The 22,526-nt window shown below is 52.7% G+C and overlaps 1 protein-coding gene across 1 annotated transcript; it reads right to left on the bottom strand.

The window, feature by feature from the left end:
* Positions 1-8,981: 8,981 nt before the first annotated feature.
* Positions 8,982-21,386, bottom strand: GDF10 (growth differentiation factor 10). The gene is made up of 3 exons (XM_060079256.1): positions 21,071-21,386; positions 11,107-12,032; positions 8,982-9,173 (listed from the first exon to the last, which is right to left on the bottom strand). The coding sequence occupies exons 1-3, from the start codon at positions 21,384-21,386 to the stop codon at positions 8,982-8,984; spliced, it is 1,434 nt and encodes a 477-aa protein (XP_059935239.1).
* Positions 21,387-22,526: the final 1,140 nt, after the last annotated feature.

Raw genomic sequence — 22,526 nt, 5'->3', positions numbered from 1 at the left:
TCTAAGAGAGCTCTCTGTTAATGAAGGCTCTATAAACATCTGACAAACACACAGGGCTTGTGGGAAGGACATGGCCTGCTGCAAAAATCTGAATTTCTCCGTGGGGTTATCGCCCCCTAATTAGGATCCTTTCTCATTTCCTTGCCAGCTCTGTTCAGAAGAATCTCGAGACAGGGTGACATATGCTCCATCTCCTGGGCCACAGAAACAAAGAATCCAGGAAACAAACAAGACCAAAAAGTCCTCCAAATATAGAAACAACAGCACAAAACTCCCAGAAGCCGCCTGGCTAACCACTGGAGCCAGGGTGGGTGGTGGAGTGGAGGCTGTATCAGAGTTAGTAAGAAGCCTGGTACCTGTGGAACTGGGATGTGCATTTGCGGCTCAAGCGCTCGGAGCCTTGGTTTCTCATCTGTCAAGCGAGTTCCTGAGCCTCAGAGATCATGGGTGAAGGTGGCATGTATAATTTAGTGAGGTGGTGGGGACTTTGGAGTCAGACCAGATGTGGGTTCAAATCCCATCTCCCTCACTTATTCCTCACAAGCATGACCTGGAGCAAGTCACTTCACCTCTCTGAGCCTCGGCTTCAGAAGAGACTTGCAAGGATTCAAGGTGATTAAGTGCTAACCAACATGGCGGTCGCCTTAATCCCCAATCAGTTGGGTGGCTGCATTCTGGCTGCAACATCTCCAACCCAGGGTCTGACTGACCTGGGAGCTGGGGAGGAAGCCCTGTGCCGGACTGCTCTATGAAAACACCACTTACACACAGAATCCTGCTGGCCCTGGGACCCCAGAAGAGCCCTGTCACTGGTCTGGGGGGTGCAGTCTTGGCTCACGTCAGCTGGGTGGCTGCTTGGACCACACTTGTCAGTCAGGAGAACCATGCAATCTGGGAGACAAAAGAGGAGGGAAGCTCTGAGGCCAGTACATGCCCAGGAGATGTTCCCCTCTGAGGAAGCTGACAAGCCGTGGCCGAGTTGGGCCCTGCGAGGCCCCAGAGTCTGTGTTGTTTTAAGGACAGTGGGCCCACACTTAGATCTGTCCATTTCCATCACGTGTGGGTTTGACCACAGCAAAGAAGGAGCATAAAAATATTCTGGGAGTCTACTCTGAGGAGGATTTGAATGTGAAGTTTTTTCAAGCTGGCAGGGCTCCTGGGGAGAGGGTGCAGGTTCAGGAAGATGGACAAGGGGCCAGGGCGGTCAGAGTCAGAGATCCCGGGTGTGCACCCAGCTTTTCCCCACCCCTAGTGGGGGGTGGAGTGAAAACAGGAATCCTCAGTGGCCAGGCCTGGACAGAACTTGCTGTCCCTATACTTTGGGGACACTGCCAGGGGGGATGGATGGGAAGGGTGCAGCTTCAGAAGTGCTGCTTGCTGAGGGGGCAGGAAGCATGCTGGGCTTTGAGCCAGCTTAGTGCAAGAACTCCCTGAGGCAGGGAAAACATGAACGGGTGCACAGCCCAGGAAGCAGGACTGCAGCTTCGCAGCAGGGAGAGGGCTGGGAGGAGCTGGGGAGCTGGGCAGGCCTCCCCCACAGGGCTCTAGTCCCTGGAGGCAGCCCAGAAGTCTGTCACATTCAAGAGGTGGAGCCAAGGGATGTAACTGGGGGTGGCCTGAATGTGCTCTTGAAGCTGGAGGAGCTGCTATCTGACGTTTTCTTAAAAACATGACAAATATTTTTTTCTGATTATAATAGTAATATGCAGTGCAGATAATTTGGGAAGTGCAAAGTATTAGAAAGGAGATAAAAATAACTTGCAATCTCACCATCCAGTGATGGCCACTGTTGCCATTTTGAGATTACATGCAGCTCCACAATCCCCTATTGAAAACCCTTGTGGCCAGGAGTGTTTTGAAGTTCAGAAGCTTCAGATTTGGATAATTTGGTATGGAGTGTATACTGTAATATCCCCAGTGGGCTTGGGCGTGATCCCCTATACTCAAACACATTGACATTTCTGCAGTGAAACAAATAAAAACACATATATCCATTCAGGTCAGGTATTATCATGAAAGGAATTGAAAGAACCTTCAGGTTTTCTATTTTGGATTTGGGTATCTCAGATATAGGACTGCAGACCTGTTTACATACGGCGTCATCACATCTGGCCGTGGAGGCTGCATGTGAACACTGCCTGGAGGTCCTGGTCACATAGACTGTGATGAGGATGGCGCCCCCAGAACTGTGCAGTACAACATGCCTCTGTATTTCTGGAATGATCTGCCCCACAAATTCAGAGTATCAATATGTCCACATCTCCTTTATTGTTTTTAAGTAATTGCATGAGACCTCCTGATCCATATTATTGGAAAGTCTGGTTTTCTCTCTCAGGTGATCCCTTTCCTGAATTGTCCAAGAGCCCTGTAGGTTTATTTAGTCCAAAGGAGATGGAGGTGGAATGGTATCAGTCCAACTTCTTAATGCTGGAAGCGGGAAGTGGGATAGAGGTCCTGGCAGGTCCCACCTGCCGTTGCTTCTCAGTGACACTCAGCTTTGCTGCTGGGGTGGGTGTCACACATCTTATAGCTGCTGGTGCACAGCTGCTGGGATGCCCTGGCTGGTCCAGGTTTCTGCCCGGGTCCCCCATGGTGTCTCCCGTTGGGCACCAAGGTAACAGCTTTCTTAGACATCCTCCTGGGCTTACCCTTTCTCTAGAAGGCACTCCCCTGTGGCAGGTGACTGGGTTGAGAGAAGAGGTCAGCTGTGATCACACTCTGATCCCATCCTGCCATCTCCCACAAATTTCTAGGTCCTTATGGGGACCCTGAGTTACCAGCCTAAACTCCCACTTTCCTCAAGGTGATCAAGAGACCTTGCTACCTTTCTGAACATATGGGTCTTGGTCCCTCTGGACAGATCCCCTTAACTCTAGGTCTTAGGGAACAAGGTTTGGGTCTTGTTTTGTCTTTCCCAGATGATGTGGGGTCCTCATACAAAAGGACCCCCTCCCTCTCCTTCCACCAGCTTTCCCTTCCTGGGGAAGGGCTGCCTTCTTTGAGCCATAAACGATCTTATTTACCACTCCTCTCACCCTCTTCTCTTCCCCCAAGTAGTGTAGCATGTGATGTATCAATTCCACTTCTGTGTATATATCCAAAAGAATTGGGCTTCCCTGGTGGCGCAGTGCTTGAGAGTCTGCCTGCCGATGCAGGGGACACGGGTTCGTGCCCCGGTCCGGGAGGATCCCACATGCCGTGGAGCGGCTGGGCCTGTGAGCCATGGCCGCTGAGCCTGCCCGTCCAGAGCCTGTTGCTCCGCAGCGGGAGAGGCCACAGCGGTGAGAGGCCCGCGTACCGCAAAAAAAAAAAAAAAAAAAAAAAAGAATTGAACACAGGGTCTCAAAAAGATATTTCTATACCCATGTTCATAACAGCATTACTCACAATAGCCAAAGGGTGGAAGCTACCCTAGTGTCTATTGATCGATGAATGGATAAACAAAATGTAGTACATCCATGCAATGGAATATTACTCAACCTTAAAAAGGGAGGGAATTCTGACACATGCCACTATATGCATGAACCTTGAGGATATGCTAAATAAAATAAGCCAGTCACAAAAGGACAAATATTGTATGACTCCACTTATATGAGGTACTTAGAGTAGTCAAATGCATAGAGATAGAGAGTAGAATGGTGGTGGCCAGGGGCTGGGGGGAGGGGGGAATTGTGAGTTACTGATTAACTGTGATACAGCTGCCTCTGCGGGGTCAGGAGCCCCTTCCATCACAAGAGACTTGACTATAAGACACCTGTCCTTCCGTTAACCTCTCAAGCTCCACTCTCACCCACACATTGCTCAGAGGAATGAAAACTGGACTGACCTTGAGGCTGTAAGGGGAGAGCATGAACCAGGCAGAGCAGCAGGTATGTCATTTCCCAGCTCTGGGCCTCGCCTCCCTGAGATCCTGCTTCCTCTTGGCACACGGTAAGTACTCAGCCAATGTGCACTCTGTCTCTGGACTGTGCCCAGGTGGTCAGCACATCTATTAGAACAGTTATTTTTAAAGCGTGGTCCCTGAACCACAGCAGCTGCAGCACCTGGAAACTGGTTAAAAATGCTAAGTCTTGCCCCGAATCAGAAAGTCTGATTCAGCCCAGCAATCTGGTCAAGGCTTCCAGGTGATTCTGATGCACATTCAAGTTTGCACATTGTTTTTTTTTGTTTTGTTTTGTTTTGGGTTTTTTTTTGCGGTACGTGGGCCTCTCACTGTTGTGGCCTCTCCCGTTGCGGAGCACAGGCTCTGGACGCGCAGGCTCAGCGGCCATGGCTCACGGGCCCAGCCGCTCCGCAGCATGTGGGATCTCCCCGGACCGGGGCACGAACCTGTGTCCCCTGCATCGGCAGGCGGACTCTCAACCACTGCACCACCAGGGAAGCCCTGCACATTGGTTTTAACAAAAGAGAAAATTCGTATGAGCCTTCCAAGAGATCAGGTGTGTGTATGCTGCCTGTTACGGTATTTGGCACAGAGTAGACGCTAAATCACTGAATGAATAAACAGTTCATTCATTCCTCTGCTCACCCACCCCTATACGTACAGACAGGACTGCTATGAGAGATTGGAGGAATCTAGGATTTGATTAGGCTTGAGTGAGAAGCAAAAGTAGACCAAAGCTTGAAAGAGCGCCATCATTTTAGGAAGTAGGAGAGACTCGGAGACTCGGAAGTCTCAGAAGCATCAGTTTATCAGTGAAGGAGATTTTATGTTTGCAGCTTTGGGTAAAAAGAAATAGCCTTTGGCTCTAACTTCAAGGTTTTGGTGCACAGCTAGGAGCCAGTGCTGCCAGGCTGGTTCTGCCCTCTTACTTTTCCCGCTGAAGCCCACTCCAGCCCACCTTGGCTCGGGCTGCCATCAAACACATCTTGCACAAGTTGGTGCCTGCAATGGCTTTATGCCATCAGCTAAGGCCAGCTCTTCCATCCTGGTGGAGTCACCTCAACCCCTCTTCCCTTGGAGCCGTCTCCTCAAACCCTCTCACCCCAGCCCCAGATTTCTGTAGGCTTCTCCATCATGGCCCTGACTCCATCCTGGCCTCAGAAGGAGCCTGAGTTACAGGCTACAGCTCTGATGATATTTTTCGAGTGACTTAGACATACAGAGGCACCTATCGGGACGCCTCAGGCAAGACACCTGGTAGTATCCAGATTCAGTGTCCCTGCTTGTTGAGTAAAAGTGTTGCATCTAAAGTTTTCTCCCAGCCTTAACGTTTCCAGCTCGCAGCTGTACTGTTTATATTTGTCACACGAACTAAGGCTCTGCCCATCCAGAGGATGTATAACTTCAGTATTAGGGCTCAGTGGCAGGCCACCACACTGCCCCCTCCAGACTGACCCAGATGCAGTTAGTGAGCTCAGGAACCTGTGCACACCTGGGCTGGGTCCTGGGACCTCTTGCTCCTGTGATCATGTGATGTTGATATTTTGGTTTTAAGAGGAAAAAAAATGTTATTCCATACCTACATTTCTTTTTAAGCCTTGCTTTATTGTAAGGCCACTTAGGGCCACTGGGACAACCTTAACTGGCCGGTGGTGGGGGTCACTGGTCAGGAAGCTGGGAGGCAGTACCAGCTACACAGGCCTTGAACCAGGCAGCCTTGTGTGTCCAAGCTGATGTTACCTGTGGTCTTGGTAAGACATTGGTGGCCATATTACTTACTTGTCTTGAGCTTGTTTTTCTGAAGCACCAGCGGGGGAGTAAGCTGCAAGGTTGCTGTGAGACTAAATGAAGTGTCATATCTAAAGGCATGATGCTCTGTAAATGTGAGGGGTCCCTGCTGACACTAGTTCCTTTCATCATACGGCAAAGTCATCACCACTGGGTACCACCCAACCTGGCACAAGCATGAAGCTCCTGTCCATGGCTGGACACAGGGGTGATCCTCCCAGCCCACTCCCTCTACCCTTGTAATCCAGAAATGAGGGCTCAGAGAAGTTGTAGCCTTTCATAGTGACCTAGGAGGTCTCCCAGAAATTGCAAATGCCAGAAAGAATAAGATAGAAGTATTATAAGACACCACATCTTCACCAAAAAATGGAAAGGGAGCAGTTGGATGAGAAAAAAAATTGAAGAGGAGAAGGGAACATGAAGACTCTAATACTGAGAAGAAAGGCATTTGGAACCTTATCAAGCCCTAATGTTTTTACTTATTTTGCTAGCAATTTATATCCTGCCATATTTCAAAAAGGATTAGACATGGTAAACCAAGCCATGACCAATTTGCAGACCAATTTGAGACATCCCAGCAATCCAATGAAAGAATCATTTAGTCCCAGTACAAGTCCTGCAGGAATAAGGCAGTGTGTGCCTTAAGGACCACCCCCCTCACCTCACCTGATCTCTGCCAAGAGGCAGGGCCATGTGCCCAGGGCAGCTGTTCACACACATGTCCCACAACCATTTGGAGCCCCTCAGAGGGGATGCTGAGCATATGCTGCTGGGCCCCAGCCAGGTGTGTCCAGTATTTTTGCTGTAAACATCTTCGCCACGAACGGTTTTGTAGCACAACTAATTGGCCTTAAGGCCATGTTGCTGTAAAAAAAATCACTGCTTGACAGTTATACTACACTAGAAAATGATAACACATCAATTTTTGCAAACCCTTGGTTGAGCTAATCTAAGCCAAGTTTCGTTCAAATGCTCACCATTTTCAAGAGACTTCTACTCATCAGGAATCACATAAACCTTTGTTTTGGCAGGGATAGGAGGAGTTGATTCTTCTTTTGCCTCCAACTTCTAATATGGCATAATAAATTTGGTAAAGACAACTTAAGAGAACAAGGTGTCATATCTAAATGAGCTAAAGAATCCATGATTAACGCTCTCGAAGACAGTTGTTAGAAGCTGCCTCTTTTATATCTTTGATGAATCGGTAAACGTTTGGTTGGTTTTGATGGGTGGGAGGTACGACTGTGCTCATGGAAGAATTTGTAAAAACTGATGTTATATTTTCTAGTGTAATGGAACTGTCAACCAGTTATTTTATCTTTTATGGCAAAATGGCCTCATGGCCAATTAGTTGTGCAGCAAGAATGTTTGTGAAGAAACTGCTTACAGTAGAGATGTTTATGGGGAACAATACCTAGACCCCAACCCAGGTACCCTCAGCCCCCCTTACCTACCTGTTCTGGGTACTCTCTTCAGGGTCGGCCACTTTGCCTCCAGTGGCTGCAGTTGCAGCCTTCTTCAGAGGCTGCCTGGGCTTCCTAAGCCACAGTGGCTGGTTGTGTAGAGGGCCAGAGAACTGAGAGTTTCCATCTCTCCACTGGGGGCAGCCTGGGGAGGGGGTCTGAACATCCAGCGTCCTAGCCTTGAAGCTGGACTAACCCAGAGGTATAGCTTAAGTGCCAGAGCTCCCCATAGGATCCAGGCGAGGTTGGGATGCTTGGTTTCCTGCCCTCCTGTCCTGCTCTACCCACTCCTTGCCTGTTTCTCCTGGGAGCACTTCCTCATCCATGCCTTGCACAGGAACCCTGGTTTCAGGACCCTGACCTAAGACAGATGCCTTGGGCTCCTTTTCTCCTTCTAAGTCCCACCCTGGAGAACTGCTCATGGCTTTTCAACCTTCTCCAAGTAAGAGAAGACTGGGGGCCATGCCATCCTCTTAGTTCCCAGTCGAGGGACTGTCATACACCTGCCCCCAGTTGGACCCAGTTTCTCCTTCAGAAATGCTGGTCAATCAGCTTCAGGTACTACAACTGTAAGGCGATGTCAACTCAGGGATAAGGGAGCCACTTGGGGGAGACTATCTGGGGACAGGGATGCTGACTAGGAAGCAGGGAGAAGCAGACGTTCCAGTTCCTCAGGAGCCCCCAAATCTCTGGAGAGACCCCTGACTTCTTCTACTGAATCTCTTGCTTGAACTACCCCAAGTAGAAGCCCTCTGATCAGGCTACCATAGATGTTCCTTTAAATATCTCAGGCATCTCCCCATCACTTGATACCCCCTCTGAGGCTAAGGAGTCGAGGTCACTGTGCCTGCCTGGGCCGTGTCCTTCCTGGACGAGCCCAGGGTGGGGACCTGTGGTGTGATATGAGTGGGCAGGACCCTGGAAGGCATAGGAGTGGCTGGGGTCTGGAGCTTAGGATAAAGATGAGAGAGTGTGGAGATGGCCTACAGGGGCCTTGGCCTACAGATGTCATACTTGCACATGGAGCTCCATCCATATTTTGCAATGGGTGACATTCAGTTTTTTAAGATACCACTGTCCCTTTAATTTATTAGCTTTCCATAAAAACACATACCGTACACAATCTACAGTATAGAAAGTATAATTTACAAAAATATAAAATCTTGGTTATGTTTTAGTATTCCCGCGTATCACTGTATGGGTTATTTCAATAAGCACGTTTAAACAATGCACGCTCAACCAGCTTGACTACCTCTGTGGGGAACGGTGCCAACGTCCTCCTTTTTGTTTTAAAATAAAACATATATTAAGAAAAAGAAACCAAAATTGGTTATGTGTGCATACTGTATGTATAAAAGCGTTTGCAGTGGATTTGAGAGAAAACATCCATTTATACCATTATTTAGGCCCTGTTTTGCAGCATCACACTGTGGCCCAAAGTGTTTTAAACTGATTATTTAAACAGAGGTTCTTTCCACGTGAAGGGAGTGAGTGCCTTCAGGTTTGTAGTCTTCTTTCCAGGTTATGAGATGATAGTCACAAAACCCAGCCTGTGGACATGTCCGGTTTTCAGGCCTTCAGAGCACAGCAGACAGGCCGTGGGCAACCGTCAGGCCAGGGCTAATACCCAGATCCCTTCAAAGGATTCGGACTAGCATGGAGGGGGCTGAGTCACCAGCAGTGAAAGACCCCAGAATGATGCCCTGGGGTGACAGATGGTTGCCTGCAAGCTGTGCCCTGCCTTTGCAGCTGCACCCTGAGTCAAGTGCTCACTCCAGAAGGTTCCAAGAATGCTGCCCTGCTGTGTGCAGGCAGGGCAGGTTCTTTCCACTCCAGAGTGGCTGGTCTTACCGGCAGGCACAGGTCTCCACAGACATGTTGGGGTACACCTTCAGAACCACATTCCGGTTCTCATCCAGGAAGAGGACCCCAAGAGAGTTCATCTTGTCGGGAACACAGCAAGGCTCTGGGATGCCCGGGACGATGCCCACAGCCCTGACGATGCTCTGGATGGTGGCGTGGTTGGAGGGGCGGACGATCTGCAAGGGGGAAAGGAGCATGGTCACCTCCGAACTCTGCCCACCCTGCAGTCCTCACCCACCCACCACGCTGCCTGCATGTCCTTGACTGAGGCCACAGAAAAGGCACTGACCTAGAAGAAAAGGTGAGATCACAGGGTTGGGTACACATTTCTTTTGAAATCAGTGGCAGACTGAGTCCTAGGGACTTTTGCAAAAGGCCTTCCTGCCCTTCGGGCTCCCAGAGGGAAGGCACATCCCCTACATGTCACTGGCCACTTGGGGGCACCTGCGCGTCACACATCCCCGAGGAGCACCAGGAACTGGGCAGGAGCCCCAGAGGGAAGGCAGTGCAGAAGCTTGGAGGTTCTGCCTGGGGCCATAGCTGCCCAGACTTTACGGTCCAGGGAGCACCGGACACGCTTGCCATGTGATCGCATTCTCAGCACAGGAGGGGAAGCCCTGCAGGCACAAGTGCATCAGTGTGATGGGGCTGGAAACTCACAGTTCCCAGGTGGGTCTGACTTTGGGGTGTCAGGCGCTGCTTCACCTGCATCACCCCATTTTGTCATTGAATCAACCTTATGGGGTGGGTATGACTTTAATTTTCCTGGTGAAACTGAGGCTTAAAATGACTAAATAACTGGACCAGGAGCCCTCCGTTAGAAAGTAGTCTGGCTTGGAAACTATGCTCGCTGGGCCCACACCAGCTCTCTTCCCCTCCCTCCCCAGGCAGCCTCTCACATCGAGAAGAGTCTGGGTCCCAGCAGCAAACACGGCACCTCCCACAAGATGAAGAGGACCACTTCACAGGTGCTTCAGCTCATTGTCAGCCAGAGTTTTATATGCACAGTGCCTCTGGTGGGGAGGTGGGAGGAGAGGGACACAGGCATTTGGGGAGTTCAGGCTGGTGTCAGGGAAGGTGGAAAGACAGCCCGGCAGACTGATAAGGTAAGTGCAGGGTCAGCCAGCAGGAGCCTGCTGTACTCACCCTGCATCCGCCGGGGCTGGGCCCTTCCAGCAGACGCCTGTCTCTCTGTCAGGCACCTCCCTTCCTCTCTCCTGCACATGCACGGCTTTGAGGAGAAGCCTCTTAATTCCCAAACAGGTTAATGCGGCCCCACGTCTGGGTCTGGGATTTCCCAGCTGGCTGATTTATTTACGTTCACAGTGGATTTACGCACTGACTTCCTTTCTTGGAGAGGAAGGCATGACCTGGAACTCAGCAGAGGAGCTAAGTAGGAGGAAAGTGTGTGCTCTGTGCTGAGGTCGACATCAGCAGGCAGCCAGCCCACTGTGGTTCAGGATGTGGGGAGATGGATGGACAGAACCATGGCCCAGGCTGGTGGGAAGGTGAGCATCTGAAAACCCCGGGCCAGTGCAATGGGGTAAACAGCCCCGTGCTGTGTGTCCTGCCGACTTGTGTACAATGAGAGCTAGCTGCCCTGTGAGTTCCTGCCCTGAGTCGGGGGTGGGGGATGGACAGTCACACTGGGAAGCCACTGAGGCCAGCTCTGTGCCGGTCACAGACCCCAACGCCCTGAGATCCACGCCAGGTTTCTAGAAGAGCCTTGGTGAGGAGGGGGCTTAAGAGACCTGACCTATGTGCAGGGGGCCAGGCTCTCCTCAACCTCTGTGGATATTGCTATGTTGTAACACACGTCTAAGGACATGGGTCTCCTCTTTTGCAAAAGAAGAAAGGTTCTGATTTAAAACTCAAATTCAATGAAGGCACAGCCAGACCCCATCCATCTGTGGGCTGTATCCACCCAACAGGCTGCCATTTTGGCACCTCTGTCTACCTATTCTCTAGCTTGAGTAGGTGGGAGGTGTTATTATCCCGATTTACAGGCAGGAAAGAGTGAGGAGGCAGAGGGACTTGCCTTCAGGGGCAGAGCTGAGAGTCACAATTAGCCCAGGGGCAGAACACAGCGGGGTGACCCACACACTGTACCTTGGGCATGGGGAACTCGCAGGCTCCTGAGCAGTAGTAAGCATCGAACGACTTGGGGGAGATGATCCACTCGTTCCACCCGATGTCTGCAAAGTCCACCTTCAGATACCTCCGGGAGCAAACCCGCGGCTCGTCCCACTGCTTCCTCCGGGCTTTCTGCATCGTCTTCTCGTCAAAGTCCAGCACCTGCGAGGAGGCCATGAACACATCCTGGCCCTTCTTCCTGCGGTCCTTGCGGCCCGGCCGAGGCTTCAGTGCACGGAAGGGGCTGGGCCACAGCTCGTGCCTGTGGTAGTGCTGGGCGTGGGGGGCATGTGCCGGCCTCTCGTCCAGCCCTGGCAGCTCGTTGTTCTGGAGCGGTCCCGTGGCCTGCGTGGCCCGGCGCACTCGGGGGTCCGCCGAGCTGTTGGGGGCTGCTCCAGGCTCCGGGTCCCCAGCCTGGAAGGGGTCATATCTCTGCAGTGTCACTGCCACGCTGTTGGGCTCTGAGATGGCCAGGTCGTTGGCGTAGATGAGGAGGTAGGGTGCATGGGGGCCGGGCCTGGGTACCCCCGGGTCCTCCTCCCCAGAATCCAGCTGGGCGGACAGGAGCAGCTCGCCATCCCGGCGGGCCGCCTTGACGATGGCGGAGATGTCCTTGGCCCGCCACAGGCCCCGGGGCGGCGGCAGCAGGGCCATGGCCCTGCGGAGCAGCCCCTGCGTGGCCGTGTTCTGCGAGAGGCTTCGGAAGAGCAGGTGCTGGCGTGCAGGCGGGCCCGGGGGCAGCAGGCGGCAGGATGCACTCTTGGCCCGCTGCCTGCATGGTGCCTCGCGTGCCCGGGGCCACCGCGGCTCCGAGTAGAAGTGGAATGTGGCCATGAGGATCAGTTCTGAGTCCTGCATGGACGTCAGGTTGAAGAAATACACGGTCTTCTGGTTGACCACTTCTGCGAGGGAAGGACAGACCACAGCCTGTTAGGTTGTCTCCTGGACAGGCCCCCGTGCTCATAGGGTGTCCCGTCCAGGAAGTGGAGGAGGAATGCCCATTGAGGGAGCACTTTCAGGCCTTCCTCATCTCCTGTAAGCCTCACATTGAACTGATGAGGGCACCCTTTGCTATTTTCAGGGACCAGATGAGGATGAGGGACTGAGGTCAGAGAGGTTGGGGACTGTCATATCCCATTGCAAAGAAAGGAAGAAAAGAAAGGTGGCAGACAGGGTAGATGCTCAGGGCTGCTGGACCCTGAAGCTCCAGTTCCTGCCTCTGCACTCCAATGCCTCTCAATGAACAAACGATCTCCCCCACCTGCATTCATGAGATAAGATGGAATCAGGTATTTGGGATAGCTTGGGTTGGGTCTGAGTCCTGCTGACTGTAGCCCCCCTGTATCTGCACAGCTTTCTATTTTGTAGACATTAAATGCAGTCCTTCTTCCAAATGAGGTAAATTAGAGTGCCTCACACTTTCCCAGCATTCTGAGTAGCTTCTGAGGGAAACTGGGCTTAAGAACACAGCCATTTAGGTGTCTGCTCTTTATTCCGCCCGAGCCCTTTTAAACTTGTTTTACAAAGAAAAAGCACTATCAGGGTTGTACCAGGTCACTCAATAAAATCTCCAACATCCAGGTTGCCCTCCAGAGGCTGGAACCATAAGGACCGGGATCCCTCAGACATCACATCCGCAGCTCGAGAATACTCTTGGCCCCTGCATCCCTGGGGCCGTCAACCACTCTTTCCTTTCTCTCTTGGTTCTACCAGGTGTACACCAGGACCCCAGGGCAGAAAGCTGCCCCAAGCCCTGGCAGCATGAGGTCTGTGAATAGCAAGCCCTCTCTAGGGTTTGGATGGGAGGGAGGCATCATCTCCCTGTGATGCTGCAGAAGAGCCGGAGACCAGGGCTGTCAGGGGGGCTGTCTCGCTCCCACTGCCCTATTTCCTGTTGCCAGGGGTCTGTCTGCTGGGTGAAGCTGGGAGAGGTACAGGGCTTCCAAGAGAGGGAATGTGTGTGTGTGTGCGTGTGTGTGTAGAAAATGGGTCACAGTTTCTCTGACACCTGCATCCACAGATTCAGCAGGCATTTTTTAAATCAAAGTCTTCAGTTTAAGGTTATTTGTTTCTATCGGGATGAAGGCATAATTCTACTGGGAAGAAGGCATAGTTCAATTGTGAACTTTCATGTACTTTTAAGGGACTACAAGAAAGAGGAAGGAAGGAAAAGTCAGAGGGCCCAATAAATGCCAGTCAAAGCTTGGGTGACATTCTAAAGACACTACCTTACCTAATTCTCAGAAAAAAACCCTCAGCATGCCCACAGCAGCCCCTCAATATGTCCACACATAAGGAGAAGCACGAGTCTTGATGCACATTTAAACCTAGCTTCCCCAAACACTGCGGCCTTGAGTGTCATGATCCTAGAGTCCTGCATTTCCCAAAGCTCAAAGATCACTACTTTCCTCCTCTGGAGATGCTGATTCAGAGGGTCTGGGACAATGGGGCCCAGGACTTCTTATTCTAACCAGCATTCTAAGGGATTCTAAGTCTGGGAAGCAACGATGGGTGGTGGCTGTGTATCTGCAGCATCCGGGGTTGACTTGTGGATGGGGTGCAAGTTCACCAGCAAGGCAGCCCCTACCCCCCAAGCTGGGGAAGGCTCTAGGAACCAGGCTCCCAGGCCTCAACAGGACCATGCCTTGCTCATCTGCCTCAGAGAGACAATAGAATTTCTATCTCACCTGAATGCTTGGAGGATTAAATAAATAACATATGTAATGTGCCAGGCACAAAGGGGGAATCCCCCAAATATGCTTCTATGCCACTTTTATCTAAATGGCCAAGGCTGGCAGAGCAAGCTCCTCCTATACCAATTCGGGCCCCTCTTACTCAATGGTCCAGCTAACACAGCAGAAAAAGTGTTTTTCTTTTATCCAATTCAAGTCAACTCCATTGTTCCGCTAACAGGTTCTTTGCGGGAGAACACTTAAGAGGCTCTAAAACAGACATTTCTGACTTCTTCCAAAGGGCTGGCCCTTCACAGCAGGATGCAAGCATCTTTGGCCTAGAAACCTGCAGCTCTTGGTGAGAAGGAAAACAGCAGACTGGGGGAACCGAGATGGGGCTTGCCAGAGAAAAGCACCTTGGCCCCCCTTCCAGTGACAAGGTAAAGAACGAGAGAGGATATAAAGAAGGATAACTGTGACCACCAAGGCAGGGACAGCAACCTTGGCTTGAGGTGGGTGCGGTCCAGTGAAGGTGCTGGGAGGTCTGCCCCAGGGTGGCAAAACGTGTTGTAGAGGAGGATGGGGTGCCCTCCCCTGGAGGTTATTTCTGCACGGGGTGCAGGAGAGGGACAGCAAATGCTGCCCTTGCCTTAGGATGGAGAACCACAGAGAGCACGCTCAGGAACTCAGAGAGGGAAGAACCTTAGAGGTCGGGCAGCCTGATGAATTACACTCAGGGCAGGAGTCCTTCCTCCATGTGGCTTGAATGCCTTTGGCCATAGGCAGCTCGCTCCTCACAAGGCAGTCTGATGCGTGATGACCACGCCCCCACCCCCCGCTGGGAACCGTGGAGGTGGAGATGGGTCACTCCCATCTCCAGGGCATGAAGGGCCACAGGCTGGCCCAGCTCTCTGACTGTGCCTGCATTGCAGGGGGCTCCAGGCTGTGGCTGAGAGAAGGCCACCTACCTGAAGCCTCCCAGTGTGGATGAGCCCAGGTCACAAAGGAGAATCTCCAGAGAGAGGTCCCTATTTCCTATGAACTGTGCTGGTGCCTGTGACTCCCATCTCATGGTCAGCTAGAAGAGATCCTTCCTTCCTCCCTCCTATCATTCCCCTCTCCCTTCCTTCACCCCTCCCTGCCTCCCTCCCTTTTCCAGATAAATATTTGGGAAACTCCTACGCTGGGCTAAGCGCTGGGCTGATCAGGGTCCTAGCAAAGGTGATTACAGGCACTCAGAAAGCTCAGCCCAGGGATGAGACAGAGAGCGATGGTGGGGACGCCCACCTGCAGTGCCCGTCGCAGCTTCACAGAGCTGTGTCCAGGAGAGGCCCCCGGCGGGCTGGGTGCTTTCGACCTCAGGTCACCATCCTGCTCAGAGCTCTCCATTGCCCCCCAAATAAAACTCGACCCTTTACCAAGGCCCTACTTGATCTGGCCTGCTTACCTCCCCAACTCCATCTGCTCCCCGCACCCCCATCTCTGCCCCAGTCACCCTGGCCTTCCTGTCCTTACAAACATGAAGCTCCCATCTCAGGGCTTTGTCCCAGCTCTTCCTTCTGCTGTCATCACTTCTCCTCTAGGAATCACTCCTCTCTCCTTTGGGCCTTTGCTCAAGCGGCATCCCCAACAAAGGGTACCACGGACTCCCTTGGCTGAAGGAATAGCCCCATCACTCTGTCTGTCCCTGGCTTCATTTGTCTTCACGTCACTTTGGGACATCTTGATATAATATATGTCGTTGCAATTGTTTCTCTTTCCCTCTAGAACACACACTCCAAGAGGGCGGGGCTTTGCCAGCTGTGTGCACTGCTGTATCCCTAGATCCTAGCACGAGGCCTGAGTGATCGTCAGTGCTCAGAAATGTGTGCTGAATGGCAGGGGAGGGGAGGGGTCTTTGCTAGATCTGTCTGCTTCACTTAACAAAGTGGGTTCCTGGCCTGCTGCCCTGGGGTTCAGTGAACATCCTAAAAGAAGTCCAGAAAGTCTCCTTTGGAAAGATGTAGATGATTATGCAAACCCAGTTGGAGGCACTGCACAGCAGGACGTTTGTCCAGTTACTTCCCCTTGAGCCTTAGTTTTCTCATCTTTAAAATGGGAATAATATTGTTTACTGATTAGGAAGCTCCAAGTTCCAAGCATATATGCATGCTTGATTCCTCGTGTTCACAATGAGGGCAGCAGACATGGCAAATGGACAAAAAGATGGACCTTCAGAGAGGGTACATGACTACATAACTTGTTTAAAGTGCTTAAAGTCCCCCAGCTGGTAAGGGGCGGAGCCAGGGCGTGCTTCCAGGCCTGTCTGACCCCAAGCCCATGCCCTTCCCCACCCTCCCCAACCAGGTGCTCTGGATAGAATCGGGGTCTGCCTAACAGCTTATGTAACAAAGATCATGTGCTGTGAACTCTAAATATTTTGCAAATACAAGTCATTATTTGGATGATTTTGTGTTCTGACTCTCCAGGAAAGAAAGGACTGATCTTATTTAGACAAGTTGATCTCTCTGTGGTCTTTAGAAATCTGAGAACCCTAGTCAGGTCCACTCTACTGGGCACTCAACCTCCTTCCCAACTCTTTAGGGATGCGACTAGAGAGGAAAGAGGTAGGGAAGCAGCCCTAGTCCAAGGGTCCCCCCAGGCTCCCTGCTGGCCAACTCTCAGGCCAAGAGGACCCTCAGAGTGCTCTGCTCTGTAGAAACAGCATCCAAGTCACCTGGAGGTCTGTCCCTTCACTCATTGCCCCTGAAACAGCCATCAGGGTGACCAGAGTGAGAATGCCGGGCTGAAGATGCAAACACCAACATAATAAGCTGAAGGAAGGAAGTGGTGGGCCACCAGTGGTGGTGCAGAGAAGGAAAGAGAACTAATGTGTACTGAGTGTCTGTTTTTAGGCAGGCTTCAGAGTCAGGGTTTAAACCCTGCTTCATCACTGACTAGCTGTGGGGCCTTAGGAAGTCACACAACTTCTCTGCGCCTCAGTTTCCTCATCTGTTAATCAAGCAGAATATGTGTACATGTCTCCTGAAGTTGTGAGATCATCTCTGCAGTGCTCTCAGCAAGGTGTCTGGCACCCAGCACATGCTCAGAACACAGTGGTCATGTGGTGTCACAAGCTACTGCTACACTCAGGACCCCCCACCTCTGCTCCCTGTCCTCGTGCCCAGCGGGAGGCATTGCCACCTGTCCACGCTTTCCAGCAGGAGCCTGAGAATTTTCACAGCCTCTTCCCCCTCCTGCATGCAACTTATCCTAGTTCCTATTTCTCCACATTCTGTTTCTCCACAACCACCCTGAACTCTGCATCTTTCCACCGCTGTCTTAGCCCACAGTCTGACCTCGACCACCACTGTGACCCCAGGACACTGTCACCCTCACACCACACTCGTGCTTGACAGGGAATCATCTATTGCAGAAGAAGAGTTAACATCCTTCACAACCTCTACATATCAGTAGGAAAAAGACCAGAACCCCAAGTGGATGAAGTGGTTTCCACGGGAAAAAATTCGAATGGTCAAAAAGCATGAAAAACAATTCAGGATGACCAGTAAAGAAAAAGAAAACAGTAACTTCAAATGAGAATGAAGATATAACAAGTTTTACCTGCTGCAACTGTGATCCCATTAGGGTAAAAACTATATATAATATTCCACAAAATATTAACTCTGGTTATATCTGGATTGCGATTGGGGATGATTTCTTTTCTTTACTGTGATTTTCTATGATTTCTGGATAATCATAGAAAATCATAGTATGCATTTCCCTTATAATCTCTTGTCTCTCCTTCTCCCCTCTCCTCTTTTCTTCTCTCCCTCCCTCCTCCTCCCTCGCCCCTCTCTCACCATACACACTCTCTATACTGCCCCACTGCTTACAGGCCTTGGTGGCCCACTGGTTCCCTTCCATTTTCTGCCTCTTTCTTCCTGTTGTTTCCTCATTGAAACCAAACGCCTCACAGTTCCAGGCACATAGGGCTCTGCTTCACTTCTACACCTGGCTAACACCCCCTGCCCTTCAGAGTCTGTCTGGGGCCTCCCCTGCTCTGGGAAGGCTTCACTGGACCCTCCCCACCAGCCCTTCCCCTGCCAGGTCAGTGCTGTCCTTTGGGGCTCCTGAAGCTCACCCCTAGCCCTTTCTCACTCCATTGTCCTACCTGTGCCACTGCTCACGTTCTTCTGTTTACTTCTCCCTTCTCCACCAGCCCGTGAGCTTTTTGGGGCAAGGCCAATGGTCTCTGCTTTTCTGTGTCCTCTGAGCTTACAGCACCTGCCACTGAATGAGGTGCTCAGGAAAGACTTGGGGAACTGACTGACTTTTGGCACTCTCGACAGATGAGTATGTATTCTTACTCTCATTTTAGAGATGAAGACTCCAACCTCAGAGAGGTTAAGTAACGTGGCCAATATCACATACGTAGGTGGAAAAGCCTAGATTTAAATGCAGGTCATTTGAGGCTGCATGTGTCTAACCTTAACCCTTATGGTCAGGCTCAGAAGCTCTCTCCATTGATGCACTTCAAGGAGCAATGGAAGGGAGGGAAGGAGCCAGGTGGCTGGAGTAATCACAGTAGAGCTAAAACATTATTGAACTTACATGTGCCAGGCACTGTGTTAAGCACTGAACATATCTCAGTTCATTTAAAAAACCCTATAAGGAAGAGAGCATTATTAGTCCCATTTTAGAAGTGAAAAAAACTGAGTCACAGACAAGTTCAGTCCCTGGTCCCAGTCACAGACTCAGGATTTGGCCCTTACCAGTCCAGCTCACAGCCTGCTTGGAACCTGAGCTGTGCTGCCTAGAGGCAGGCAAGGGACACAGTTCCACTGTAACACGGGTTGCAGAGACCACCCCACGGAGGCAGCAGAGGTCACCGTCATGGAGCAGGCTGGTACTGGTACGATCCAGGACCAGAGCTGAAGTCCCCCACATGTGTGCCTCATCCATAAAGTGAGGGGGCCCCACCCAGGCTCACACCTCCTCACAGCTTGGTCGCTGGGTCACAAAGCAGGCACTTCTGAGGGCTGGTGAGGGACTGGGTATGAACCCAACTTAAGTCAGTCAAGGGAAGAGAAGGGAAACCAAGCTGCCTGGGCCTACTCTCTGCCAGGCACAGACCCCACCTCATCCCATTGAATCTTCACCCCACCCCCACTATGTACACAAAAAATTGATACTCAGAGAGGTAAAGTGATGTGTACCACAGCACACATACTAGTAGCAGGTGGAGCTGGGACTTGTACCCATGGCTGTTTCAAATGGTTCCAAACAAGAGTATTGGATTTGTCAAATAGTCCTAGACTGATCCAGAATAATTCTGATCAGACCCTGATCTCCCAGGATCTGTTCCATCCTCTGTCTCCTAAGTCCTGGGCTCAGTTCTGATGAGGTTGGGGGAGGGGGCTAGCAGTGAGAACAGCATGAGCCTGAGAGATGGACGGTGCCAACCACTGCCACTGTGAACAGCTTGCTCTGGCCTGGCCTCAGTCTCCTTATCTGCAAAATGGGAGGACTGGATCTGAAGTACTGTCACCAGATCCTTTTCAGGGCTAAGTGTTGCTTGTACCACCCCCAGCCTGTGAAGACTGAAAAACAGACTGTGCACCTCCATGCCTGGACCTGCAGCAACAGGGTGGGCTCAGTGGGAGTGCTCAACCCTTATTGCAGCAGTGAACTTGCTGGCCTTGCTTTCCTCAACTGCAAGGCTTTGGGGACTGAGCTAATGGATGCAAGGTCAAGTCTACACCTATATGAACACAAGTGTTTTGTACTCCAGGGAAACACGGTGCACCAACACTTAACCTGGCCAGTGCTGGGCTTAGGGCTTACACGTATCAACTCATGTCATCTTTCCTGAAGTGCTACAGGGAAGATATTACCATGACCTGCCCATTTTGTGGATGAGTACACTCAAGTCCACAGAGCTTCAGTGATTTGCCCAAGATCATAGTCATGCTAGATGATTCTTGAGTGACTTAATAATGATGCTCCAGAAATGGGCCCCAAGAGGTGAATAAAAGGTACCAGGGAGGATGGAGTTAGATCTGGTTGGCCTGGAACCCAGGAACAATGACCTAGTAAGTCTGCCCAGTAGAGGATGGGGGGAAGGGGCTTCTCTGTGGCAGGAGCTCCCAGTACATGTTTATGCAAGACCAAGCTTCCAGTGTCTGGCTCTGAGGCCACGGTGTGGTACCCTAAGTAACACAGCCAGTGATCCACAGGAAGGTGGCAGATCTGACTCCAGGCTGTCTGACCCCAGTGTTGGGCTTGTTCCCCTCTACCTCAAGAGGCGGCCCTACAGACCAATGGTCTTTCTCCTGATGAATGGCCTCCTCCTTCACAAGGGCTGCAGGGGACCCCTACTCACATTTTCTGCAATGGCATTCTGAGACCATGAGTAATCTCCATGACAACCAGGGTCTTCCCATCACCCCTGCGCCTCATCTCTGCTCACCCAGGGCCTGCAGAGGTCACCCAGCCCAGGCAGGCAGACAGCTGAGGCAGGATTCTGAAATGCTCTCGGAAGCAGGGCAGGGAGGGCTCGGTACAGCTCCATCCAAGGTGTGGGTAAAGGGGAAAGGATCTGCCCAGGAGGGGCAAGGGCAGGAGGGGGGCTGGGAACTCCCACTGCCCAAGCTTCTAGACCTTTCCTCAAACCCCCATAGTCTGAACACTTCATGCTAGTGCCTAGCAGGCCTCAGTCCCATGTACCCAAAGCTGGGCACCCAAGGCCATTCTCAGTCCACTCTGCTTCCCCAACTGCCACACCCACTACGTGCCCCAGCTAGAGGGGCCACCCCCTGCCTGGCACTTCCATCAGGGCTGCACTACACCCACCTGATGGGCTCTCTTCAGTGCCTCCCTCATCTGTCAAGAGTCAGCACAGCTGAACGCTGTGACATGGATCCCTACCCCCCGAGCCCCGCCACACACACACGGTGAGCTCTCCCAGCCCAGTCCCATCTCCACGCTGTGCTTAAAGCCTTGTGGATGGGGTCGTCTGTGTCCGGCAAGTGTGACACCCTCCGAGGTTTGGTGGCACCCCAGAGGCAGGAACTCTGTCACTCTGTGCCACTTCGGCGTCCCCACGGGAAGCTCAGGGCCTGGCACAGAGTGCTGGGGGCGGGCGGCGGTGGAGGGGATAGTTAATGGAAGAATGAATGAACCAGTCAATGAAGAGGCAAAGCGGAGGTGCAGGGGTGGGAGGATGGACACGTGAGGAGGACCGGTGAGGATGAAGAGAAGGGGGCCACAGGGCCCCCTCTACTTACCCAGCCGGGCCCGGAAGCTGCGGACCGTGTTGCCCCCTCCTGGCCGCGCGCCCCTTCGGCTGTATTTCTCATAAAGCCGGAGCATGTGGACAGCGACCATGTCCTGGGTGCCGGGGCCCAGAGCAGCGGCCGCGTCCCCTGGAGACCGCTGGGGGTTCTTGTACCCCGCCAGGCCGTCGGCCTCCGCGGGCGGGGCGGACCGGGCGGAGGCCGTGTGGCTGCCGCCCGCGTCCTGGAGCAGCAGCAGAAGTAGCGGCAGCAGCGGCAGCAGTTGGGACCCCGGTCTCGGGCTGGTCCGAGCCGGGCCACGGGCCATGATGGGTGGAGGAGGCGAAGGGGTCGGAGCCGGGGAAGAGAAGGAAGAGGCAGCTCGAGGGCGCACAGGAGGCTGAGAACAAACCCTGCGGCGGGAGGGCGCGCGGGCAGCACCGGCAGGCGGGGGCGCGGGATGTCGAGATCCGCGCGGGGCAGAGCTGGGCGCGCAGCCGGGCGCACGGTACGGCCAGCGGTCACGGCCGTCCGGAGCCACGCAGAGCCGAGCCGAGCCCAAGCCGGCGCGCTGCCTCGGCTGACTAGCGGCGAAACTTTGCAGCCCCAGGCGCGCCCGGCTTGGCGGGTTCGAGGGGCGGGGCGGGGCGGGGCGGCCGGCTGCGCCCTCGCGGGGGACCCGGCTGCGCGCCCCGAACCCCTCCGGCCCGCCGCCTACACTGCCATCCGTGGCCCGGCCGCGTTGTGCGTGCGCCCGAGTGTGGCAGTGTGCGCGCGCAGGGGTGTGCTCCCGATTGTGCGCCCCAAGTGTGGGTGGCGTGGGCGTGGGCCGGCGCGCTCCCCGCTCCCCTGCGGAAAGCCGGAGACCTGGGCCCCGGCCCGGCTCCTGTGTGTCGGCGCCTCGGCCTGGCCGGGACTGCGTGGGGGCTGGGCGGCATTTAGGGGGGGCCCTCCTGCCGGGTTGCCCCTGCAATGGCATGTGATGATTGTGGTTGCAAGATGACAGCTCCCCCGTGAGGACCCGACGGGGGAATGTGTGTGCGCCCGGTTGTCTCTGAGCCAGTGTGTGCCCAAAATGCAAGAGTGAGGGGGAACGCGAAGCCTCCTCGGCATCCTTTGAAAAGAAAAACCCTAACACTAAAGCTCAGCCAACCCAGGACAACTGGAACAAGATCCTGATTAAAATTCAGAATTAGTCGATTAACTGACCCTTTATCTGGCGACTATAATTCTGGTTGTTGAAGGAACACATCAAAGGTGCTTATTAATCGTTGGACATGTAGCCATCAGGCTTGTCCTGAAAAGAGGACATGGTTTTAAATTGTTTTACAAAACGTTTCCAAAACTTCAGAAAAGGAGAAGAAAACGCTTAGCTTTCCCAAGACTGTGTCACAGTGAGGGTGCAGTGAATCCCTGGCCCACCACCCCTCAGTTTAGCCCTGGGGCAGAAGGTCATGAGCTTCATCTT

This window comes from Mesoplodon densirostris, chromosome 1, assembly GCF_025265405.1.
Source record: "Mesoplodon densirostris isolate mMesDen1 chromosome 1, mMesDen1 primary haplotype, whole genome shotgun sequence".
NCBI lineage: Eukaryota > Metazoa > Chordata > Mammalia > Artiodactyla > Ziphiidae > Mesoplodon > Mesoplodon densirostris.
The sequence above is the reverse complement of the archived record's forward strand: the minus strand, read 5'-3'. Positions and strand labels throughout refer to the sequence as shown.

Bases quoted from the DNA above. Each gene is read 5' to 3' on its own strand.
- GDF10 (XM_060079256.1), bottom strand. From the start codon at position 21,386: ATGGCCCGTGGCCCGGCTCGGACCAGCCCGAGACCGGGGTCCCAACTG. The intron at 12,033-21,070 runs GTAAGTAGAGGG...CTTCCCTCGCAG, and splicing joins CAGCTTCCGGGCCCGGCTGG to AAGTGGTCAACCAGAAGACC. The intron at 9,174-11,106 runs GTACAGTGTGTG...TCCCCCTTGCAG, and splicing joins GCGAGTTCCCCATGCCCAAG to ATCGTCCGCCCCTCCAACCA.